This window comes from Penicillium daleae (genome assembly GCF_028827525.1).
Source record: "Penicillium daleae strain IBT 16125 chromosome Unknown utg000005l_segment0_segment0, whole genome shotgun sequence".
Classification (NCBI taxonomy): domain Eukaryota; kingdom Fungi; phylum Ascomycota; class Eurotiomycetes; order Eurotiales; family Aspergillaceae; genus Penicillium; species Penicillium daleae.
Genome location: NW_026623153.1, coordinates 3344341 through 3354574, shown reverse-complemented (window position 1 = coordinate 3354574; position 10234 = coordinate 3344341). Strand labels below are relative to the sequence as shown.

At 52.4% G+C, this 10234-nt stretch overlaps 3 protein-coding genes across 3 annotated transcripts; 2 read left to right on the top strand and 1 right to left on the bottom strand.

The window, feature by feature from the left end:
• Positions 1–400: 400 nt before the first annotated feature.
• psf3 (DNA replication protein PSF3) lies at positions 401–1262 on the top strand (the record flags this gene model as incomplete). The annotated part of the gene is made up of 6 exons (XM_056908764.1): positions 401–442; positions 515–583; positions 642–700; positions 781–970; positions 1030–1138; positions 1195–1262. 6 exons carry the CDS (start codon positions 401–403, stop codon positions 1260–1262), a joined length of 537 nt encoding a protein of 178 aa, XP_056767382.1.
• Positions 1263–3132: 1870 nt separating this feature from the next.
• On the top strand, positions 3133–6240 carry N7458_005381 (uncharacterized protein; the record flags this gene model as incomplete). The annotated part of the gene is made up of 3 exons (XM_056908763.1): positions 3133–3292; positions 3609–3862; positions 3919–6240. The coding sequence occupies 3 exons, from the start codon at positions 3133–3135 to the stop codon at positions 6238–6240; spliced, it is 2736 nt and encodes a 911-aa protein (XP_056767381.1).
• Positions 6241–6941: 701 nt separating this feature from the next.
• On the bottom strand, positions 6942–8411 carry N7458_005380 (uncharacterized protein; the record flags this gene model as incomplete). Its single annotated transcript, XM_056908762.1, has 1 exon — positions 6942–8411. The coding sequence occupies one exon, from the start codon at positions 8409–8411 to the stop codon at positions 6942–6944; it is 1470 nt and encodes a 489-aa protein (XP_056767380.1).
• Between the last annotated feature and the right edge of the window lie 1823 nt (positions 8412–10234).

Below are 10234 nucleotides of genomic sequence, written 5' to 3'. Positions count from 1 at the left end.
TTCCAGTCTAGGAAGACACTGAGAAGGGTGAAGTTTGCCATGGCGAGCTGATTGGCGTTTATTTCTGACATGGGTTTGAGACTATGGTGTGCATCGAGGCAGTTCTGGAATGTAATACGAAAAAAAGACGGAATATTTAAGTAGGGCATCATGTCTTTTATCACGAGGAAGTCTAGATTACCTTTTCCACTTCCCTATAAGAAATAGTTCCGTATCCATGCTCGTGCAATGATGATATGTCACGTGATATTCAATTAAGATACCCGATGTGGAAGACCCGCGACGGCACTTGGGACACCCCACGTGACTACGCGCCAACAAACGCGTTCCAGCAACAGCATCCCCCATCACTAGATCACAACGGCCAGCGCGGGAATCGCGAGTCAGCCGATGTGCCAATATGTCCTACTATGACATTGACTCTATCCTAACTGATGCCCAAGTGAGTTGAACCCCTAGATCGGAGGCACGACGCCGAAGTCAGCTCGTGGCCCGCTAACATGTTGCACTCTAGAAACTCCCCTGCACATTTGAGTTGGAAGTCCCAGGACTGGGCATCCTAGAAGGAAATCCAGGCGAAGATGTACGTCTCTCTGCTCCCCAAAGGATCCCTATGTGTCCCAATTACTGATACTGTCCAGATCAAAGCGGGGACCCGCATCGACCTGCCACTATGGCTTGGTGAAATGCTTTCAATCGGGTGAGACCTCGATCCTACGATCCATCGCGAAGACGATTGTCTTCCAAGCCGTATTTTCTGACAGTTGCGGTATCTCTCAGTGCCCGACTAGGAACGTCCCGTCTGGTCACGCTCGATATGCCGGACGCGCTGGCGGAGCGGGTGATGAACGCGCTCAAGGCCGACCCTCGGACTGTGGATTTGCGAGCGTTGGCACCGCATTTCTACATGTTGAGTGAGCGGATTCTCGAGATCTTTGAGGAAGAGGAGATGGTTGATGTTTTGATTGATGTATCTTCTCCTAGACCCCGACCCCCCTAAGGAAATTGCTTATTAACTATCGAATGCAGACCTTCAAGAAGCGGGCAGCGGAAATCTCCGACCACGCTCATAACCCACGAGGAGCGGTGGGCGAAGGAGTGGATTTTCTGCGAGGACTTGATGAGAGTGAACGGCAGTGTAAGTGGCGTTGGCAGATTATGCGAGTGATAGTTCTGGAGACTAACATATACTAGTATTCCGAGCGGCCCATGACCGGGCGAAGGAGGTGCGGATTTGGGCTGGAGAAGCAAAGAAGAAATGATCGCGGAATACGGAGTACAGAGTACAGTGTATAGAGTACTTGCTGTGCATCCGTGGATGGGACTGGTCAACTTGGGCTGAGCTGTGCTCGTCGAATTGAGTTGAGATCAACCCGTTTACCGAATAATGAGATCTATCGTGCGGGGATCAGGATAGACAGAATCCATGACCTGGCCTACCCTAGTTCCTGTTTTCACTATTAGAGGATAGCAGCAGATCTGCTTAAGATGAACCAGGCATACTATCATATCTCGGGACATGGATGGTAGATTATCTCGATGGTCCGGATCTAAACAGGTTGTAGCCGTTCTCGTGGCTCCGCGTGGTCCAAAATCTGACATGGACAAAGCGGGCAGACTTTGACAAGGCGCGGGATCCAGGGCCTAAGCATGCGATAGGTCCATTTCTAAATCCTCAGAGTTGGTGTGTCCAGGATGCGGACTATGACATCCTGCCCTGTGAATATTTGCAGTCAGTGTAGTGTATAATTGGTGATTAGTTGTCTTACGCACTGGATACAGAAGTCAGTGGCTGTAGCCACGCGACGCACTGGGCCGACCGGGTGCTTTTTCTTGGGTCTCCGATGAACGGTTCGCGGCATCCATGGGTCGGGGGCGTGGACGGGAATGGTGGAGACCGGACGGAGGAGATCTGTCGAACAGAAAAGAGGGACCAGGAGAGAGTTTGATGGATAGGACAGTGATTCTCATGTCAGGTGATATGTATATGACATAGTCTATAGAAGACTACAGTATATACAGTACCGAAGAATAATAATCATCATGCTCGGACTTTTGCACCAATTCCTATAGAGTTTGCCAGGAATGGAGAGAGTGTTTCATTTGTCTCTCCGCAAGGGAAGCTGAGACGGTCTGATCCGCGGGGGGCCATCCGATTGGTAGTCCTTGATGCCAGGCACAAGCCACTCAAACCGACCAAAAGTTGGGCTTCGGCAGTTGGTTGAGGGGCTGGCAATCGTTTCAGTGTCAACTCATGATTTTCATCTTGGTTGAATATACCTCTGGACTGATGATTCGAGCAGATAGTGCTGGATGTGGACTGTGTGGACTGTGTTTGGTATACCGTAAATACCGTACCCTCCATGGCGGAGTCTCCTGATGTGATCTCTCTGATCTCGTCGGACTCTCTTTCCCCTCCATTCTTCCATTCTTCCAGTCTTGTAGTCTTCCATTTCTCTCATTCCAGACCCTCCAGACCCTGGCCCATAGCAACAGCAACTCAATCAATCGGCTCTCTCGAGTGAGGGAAGCATCTCCCCCAAATCCTCTCTTTCCCACCGTTGGATGACAAGATTCGCACCACAATCGGGCTGTTCGGAGCAATACAATAATCACCAGCTTGACTCGTCACAATTTGTGACGACGATCCCCTCACATCGCCTATCCCTTTCATCTGCATGTCGCAGTCCATGACTGGTCTCGCCCCAGGTGGATAAAAAGAGGGTCTCAGCTCATTTTGGATTTCGCCTTTCCTCTCTTGGGCCCAACACTAGTGGCCCTAAACCTTCGATTGGTCTCCACTCCAGGTCCGGCGACGCCCATCGAGCTTGATGTGATTGCTGCCCTTTCCCCTTCAATTGTGCATCCCTCGCTTCGCACCAGTCGACCTTCAACGCCGCGGTGACGGGGCAACCCTCCACCTCACTCCGACCATCCAATACATTGTCTGACGCCTCGTCCAATTGCGGTCTTCGGGTCTGCGACTCCGTCAATTAATCTTCCGATGCTGGTGGGGGAACCGCTGCAATCTGCTGCATTCGCGCTGCTCTGATTTGCCTAGGGCGCATCTGGTGCCGGTCGACCTCCCAAACGGGTGATTATCGCTGCGTCAAGGATGCACAGGAGTCGGCTATGGATGCAGCTATGAAGGACGCGAAAACTCAAAGGCGCAGCCCGGCCGCCCCGGCCGTCGCTGCTGCTGCTGCTCACTCGACACGCTCGCAAGACCCGGTATATCATACCGACGCTGCGCCCTCTGCCCGCCGCGCCTCTTCGAAACGTCGTTCAAGCCGTAGGTTGGCCATTCTATCTCATCTACACCTCTCCGACCTACACCTCCGCAGATTAGACTGACCGTGCCTTTCCTTTCGCGCAGAAACCTCCGAGAATACCTCAGAGCGTCCACAACACCCGTCGCTTTCCCGTGTCAAGGGCAGGACCAATATGTACACCCCGCCGCGGCTTGCAAACGAGATCTCATGGCTGAGGGATCAATCGCCAGTCCATGCTGGGACCAGAACCCCCCCCTCAGCAATGCAGTATGCCCCCACGGTTCTGGATAAACTTTAGCGCCATGTCCACAGGGCTAATATATATCAAACTTTTAGAAACACCGGACATCAGCACCCCAACCTTGGTCAATCCAGCTTCTACACTCCTACAGGATCTTCTCAAGGAACAGCGGGCACACCGCAGCTCTCGAGGACCTCTCCCCGAAGATTGGGACGACGTTGGTCCACGAACACCGGATGGTTCACGGATACAAGAGGACTCGGCGTCGGAGAAAGCACGGAAAGTAAGCGAAGCCCTCACCACAGGGCAGCGGCAACCGAAAGAGATGGGCATGCGAGAGATGGATCAGGTGGGTCCCCTTCGGTTGAACCAAGATCTGGACACAAAACTGACCCCTCGTCCCAGTACGTTTCAAAAATGAACAAATTGAATTTCGACTTGAAGCTCGAGGTTCACCACCGCTCAGAGCAGATGAAGCAGCTACGAGAGAAGGTCCAGCGCATGGAGGAAATGGAGGTCGAGCTCCAGCGCATGCACAAGTTGGAAGAGGAGGTCCTGGAGCTACGAAATGTGGGGAAAGAGAATCGACGCCTGCATGAGGAGAATGAGATACTGTCCCAGGAGCTCGAGAAGCGGAATGTGGCCGTCACCGAGGCTGTTCAGCTTATTTGCCAGCTCGAGGCGAAAATTGATGAGCTCGAGTCCGGTGGACGGACATCGCAGATGTCCATGTCCCGGCTGGTGCTCGATGGTCCCAACGCCACGACACCCAAAGGGCAGACTATGATTGAGATACCCGAAAGGACCTCATCCAAGCGAAAATCGGCTGCCATGACTCAATCACTTCAATCGAGATCTTTCGAATTGCACCAGCTCACCAAGGCCCCGTCCTTTTTGCGAGACGAACACCAAAGCACTGCCACTCTGCGCAGTCTCTACGCCCCAGAAAATAACGTGTCCCGCTCGGCTATGAGTGCTTTGACCAAGTCAGAGAGCTCCAATACTCTGAATCGCTCACCTGAATCGCCCCGGCTCAGTGTTCTAAGTGAATGTAGCGAGCTGAACCCTATCGGTTCCCAGTCAGAATGGGATGATTACGACAAGTTGGACATTCCAGTCCGTCGAGCTCCGTCCACCACTAGCAGTTTGGATAGCTATGTTCCCCCCACCGAGCGCGAGGAGAGCAAAAACCATCAAATTGATCGCTGGATGGGGTCGCAACCGGACGCGTTTGACACGATCATCAGACGACGACAGGCTCGGGCCATGTCTGCCGCTTCAAGCAGTGTAGGCCCAACATTTGGCGGCGAATTGTACTCGAGGAAACCCACTCGCAGTCGTCCCCCATTGGATGCCATTTTTGGAGGCGCAAGACTGCCTCCTACGCCTGATACCATGAGTACGGCATGTGCACCTGCCAACAACGGTTCCAATGGCAGCATCGCAGCCCAGAGGAGTCCCAAATCAGGGCAAGATAAATGGTTTGCAGGACGACCTGTTGAACGTCATCGTTCCGCGAGTGAGCTTACCTCCAGACGCAGCTTCAACGGTGGCGAGAGTGTACAGACGAATTGTAGCGACACACCCCGTCTTGAAACAACGAACCCTTGTTCTCGCACCTTCCTCCCATACATCAACGTTGCCAACAAAGCAAGCGAACTCCTCGGGCCTGGCAGCCCTAACCATCCATCTTCCCAGATACTGGGTGATCCCTTCCAACGGAGCAGCAATGCAGACACGATGACTTCCAAAATGATACGTCATGAAACTCCTACCAAGCCTCGCTCGAAATCCGTCAGCCCTGAATTTGGAAGATCTGACGGATGGGATTCCCCCTCTCCACCTCTCACGCCAACCGACTGGATTGCGGCGGCGAAGCAGAGGCCCCGCTCTCGTAAAGAGCCCAATCCGCCCCGGACTATCAGCCAAGCTGCCTTCCATGACGACCAGAGCATCGCTTCCTATCCAACGGAAGCCGATACACCAAGGATTCCAACTTTGGATATGAACACACTTGATATTCTTGAAAACGATTTTGCAGAAATGCCCATGGCTGAATGCTCAAAGCCCGAGCCCGAGCCAGTGCCGGAAACTCGACGCCGCATCAGCTTCAAGCCCCGCTTCTTCCATCGCAATAATAACACCAAACGTCTTCAATCTTCCCCAATCGCCAATGAATTCCACGCCACTGATGATGACGAAGAAGACGGCGCCCCATCACCTATCATTCCAAAGACCAGAAATGTGGCCAATGCTCGCCGCCGCCCGGTATCCCAAATAATCACCAGCTCCGCAGATATCGACTCCTCCAGCCTACCAACCACTCATGGACTTGATAGTCCATTCGAACATAAATCTCTCCATCAATCTCTCATGGAATCTCGAGGCACTTCCATCTCCATGAACGGTGCAGCCACCATCTCCGGTCGCCCAAGCACATCCCATAGCACGGAGACTCACAAGCGCCGCAGCTCACTGGGTATCTTCGGATGGGTGAAGGGAATGACCGGGAAACGCTCTGAGCCCGCCTCACCTATGAAAGCGGAAAAGGGCAAAGCCAAGGAAAACGATCCACCTACCTGGGCTGCCGGAGATGATCTACCGCGCTCAGCGACGCCAGACTCGTTCAACATGCCCGTCGTGCGCCCGCGCTCCGAGATGACCATGCACTCAGATGACCAGGGACGGCGGCCCAGATACGTTGGTCGACACTCGCGGCGAGTTTGAGATGCTGACTTGCCGGCTGGCTTGCGGCGTTGCCATAGCCATAGCATATAGTATCTGTGATACGAACGGCCCCTCCTACGATGTACTTATAGATACCCCCCTTCACACACATGTATACCACACACCCCTCGGGAACAGGTTCATTCGAGACTGGGTGCTGATTCGATATTTCCAACTATTTGTCGCTCCTTACTCACCAAGCGTCAGCGATGATGCTGTGATACGCTACTTTCATTTGTTACGCTGAGACGTGGTTGGATCTTGTGATTTTGATTTTGAATTGCGATTGAGGGGTGGCTGTTCTGCTGGTTCAGGATGGGGCGCTCTATGGTCGTTTATGGAGTTTGAAAGGGAAAAGCAAGTATCTAATGATTTCCAGCGATATTAACCATTGACTCCCTACCTGTTCATCAACCAAATTGCAAATTGACTTTGCTCAATTGAGTAAAATCTGTTGCGTGCTTAGTAAATAAATGTAAATCCGGCATCCCGTATAACTTGCGCCTGGTCCCTCCACCTCATTCATGCCGGCATGTTTTTGAGAATGCCCCCAATTTTCCCATCCCAACCTATGCCACTATAAGCAGCCATTACAATCTAGGTATAACCAACCAAACGCCGCATCGCACTGAGCAGAAAACAAAGAACCCCAAGATACTGTACACAGGTCCAATAACAAGACCCATCCCCAAAGCAACACGCTAATACCAACCATGCCCACTCTCCCCCAACTTCTTCTTCTTCGGATTCATCGATATAACCCGCTGTCCAGGCAACGTATCCGCCGTAAAAGCCGCCTCGAAAACACTCGCAATCCCACGCTTTGCATAATGCGCATGCGTAAAGCAATCATAATCATCTCGCTTCCCATTAATAGCGCCCCACTGCAGCCCAGCCGGGGTGGTCCCATCGCCCAGATCCGTCCAGCGAGTCACGACGATAGCCTGCTTGAACACCGTTCCGCGCGGGTCACTCTTGTCCTCGGCGAGCTTTACCTCGATCAGGTATTCGGACGGACACTCGGGACAGCGACGCATGGGTCGACAGAATCCGCACAGCGAAGTTAGAGCGTTGGGATCGAATCGCTGGCCATGCAATCGGTCCTTGACTTTGTGCTCTAGACCCTGTAGACCGCCCGTTTCGCGGGGCTTGGGGATGTGTTCGAGTGCGCATTTGCAGGCGGGCATGAGCTCGCCGTCGCGCCAGTGCGCGCACGCAGAGAAGTAGGGCCAGTAATCTTCGCGGGAGTAGAGGAGGAGGCGCATTGCGGAGGGTGTGAGGCCCGGCGCGGCGAAGGTCTGGCTAATGACGCGCATGAGTAGTCGGCCCTCGTGGATGTAGAAGCGGGAAGTAAATGACCAGTCGTCGCGTTGCCAGCGGCGGCCGAGGTCTTGGGGTTGGATGCCGTATTGAGGGCCGAAGCGGAATGCGCGCATGGTGAGTTGTACAAAGGAGAAGGGGATCGTGCGGGCGTGGGTGATGCGGCTTCTTGGTTGGGGGTTGAGCGAGTTTTGGGCGTTGGGGCAGTTGAAGAGCGGGTTGACGACGTGGGATGGTTTGAGGCGCTCCTGGCCTTCTTGTGTTCGGCGGTGGTATCGTGCGCATGGGAAGCATAGTAGGTGATGTGGTAGGGACTCGTCGAGTCCGATGAGGAAGTTGAGACGGTGGTCTGAGTTCTCCAGCCTTTTCAATTCCATGAATGGCCGTGTCCCCAAGCGACGGTATAGCGTGATGCTTGCAAATGCTAGACTCGCAGCATCGGCTGGGTTCAGGAAATTCGCAATATACCTCCACACACCTGGAGACAATTTTGCAATGTCCCCCTCTCCGGGCTCGCGACGCTCGTTGTCCTTATGCGCGGGCTCAAAGCCGTCATCCACCTCTAACAGTCCCAGCGTGTGTATCATGGTCGTGTAGTCGCGACGCTCGCCCAATTGCGAGTCCAGCTGCGCATGGGTTTGCGTATACTTCAGCCGGTGGGCCTGGAGAGGCGCCAAGTCTGGCATTGGTGGCGGGGGTTCATCGGCGCTGGATCGTGCGGCCAGCCGCAGGTCGGTCATTGAACGGCTCAAGCTATTCTTGCGGAGGGTTTGGCGAGATTTCTTCGTTCGTAAGGCATTGGAGAAGAATGACCGGATGCCCGGCTTGTGTCCGGGGCTTTCGGCGGACATGGTGAACGACGATGTGGGGGAATTGTCGAGGGATGAGCTGTTGAAGTGTTGTTAGCGAGGTCGAGGTTCACTTCAAGGCTCTCCCGAGTCTCTGTTCCCGAAGGACCCGGTCCAGGCATTCCGGCGGGTCTCCTCAGTGACGCGCCTACATTATTTCCAGCGCCACTTCTTGGCTTTCCCATTTCCGTTTTAGTGCTCAGACCTCGCCGCTTTTACTCCCTGAGCACAGCCCACTGAAGTACTTCTATAAAACTGTAGATTGCCCCGACGGCCCTATTGAAAAAAGCACTGGCATTAGCAATGTGGATTTTCATTCTGATACACTTGCTGCTATTTCTTGTACCACAATGAAGGATACCAGATAGCAACCTAATTGATTCGACTAATATATGTTCGTCGGAATCCTTCGTGTTACTGGCTGCACGGCTTTCTGGAAATCTTAGACTACAAGCCTAGGGGTGATTACACGAGCCTACCTGAAACAAATATCTTACAGTGCACCATTCTTCTTCTGACGGGGGGTTATGCGTGCTAAATTCACTAATTATAGACGAATAGTCAATACAGATCGCCATCATTACTAAAATAAATTCTAGGTATCGAGCAGCTTGAAAATATGCTCGAGTATATCTCCTATATGGCGCGGGTGCGGCGCGCCTTAAGTCTAACAATTCTCAAGTCGGATGGTGTTCCACTAAGCCATATGCAAGATTTTCTGGCGGAGAGAAACAAACGTGATATTGAAAATCAAACTGAGGGGTGACTGTTCTGTTTTGTGCTCATTGGGTACTAGTTTATGTCTGGCTAAGTGCTGATAAGATGGCATAGATGGCATAGATGGCCAGCCAAACCCATCACGAGAATGAATCGAAGACTCCCTGTGTTAATCAGGGTTGCGAATGCCTCCTGCGAGATCCCAATTGACTCGACCGGTACCATGATGCGGATTCCTGGTTGCTCAAAATCCTTGGTGAATGGGCTCTTGAGAGTCCTACTGGATCCGAAGAAAGGATTCATCTATTGGTATAAACAAGCACAGTTATCTGGATATTATGATCCAACAGCAGGTGTCGAAAATCTGGAAGGTTTCTCAGGTTTTGCACGAAGGAATTGATCGTGGTGTCTTCCTCGTGATTGACGGTCTAGACGGGTGCGCAAATAGGGTGATAATAAAAGAGATGCCCCTTAGATGAAGAAGCGACGAAATTAGTCAATACACCAGGAGTGAGGTATCATCAACCCCGGCTATTTTCGTCTGGAGAGCTCTATATCGACGTGACGGCCAGGATGGTCGTCTCTCCAAGCCCACCTTCCTAGTGCGCTAGATATTTGATGGGTCTTTCCGTGTCTCTGCGTTGTATGATCAAGGACTGAATTGCCAAATGTCTACCTTGCTATGTTCTCCAACAAAGCAGCTCTCCATTACCTGGCTAGGCGGGTTCAGGCAGTTGAAGTCTCCCACGACGCGCTGCTCCAGAAAAAAGATGGACAATGGCTTTGAAACTAGAAGGAATTCCATTCTTCCAATTCCTAGCCGTCGAATTCCTTTCAGCTACATTTAGCACCTCCGTTCTAATACGAATGACGACCTATTCTTAGTTTTCCCGAGCGCACCGATCGTTTCCATCGCCAAAACTTCGTATCTCCAGTTTTATCACTGTGTTCCCTCTTCCAGCCGTCTTCATGCCGGAGAATTCCACCTACTACGGAAATCAGATTGAAGAATAAGCACGAGTTCGTCAGGGCCGGTTGAATATGATTGGTGCATTGGGCATTTGAATGGGGCGTAGCGGTCCACTGAATACGGGGGATCGGCAGGCCGC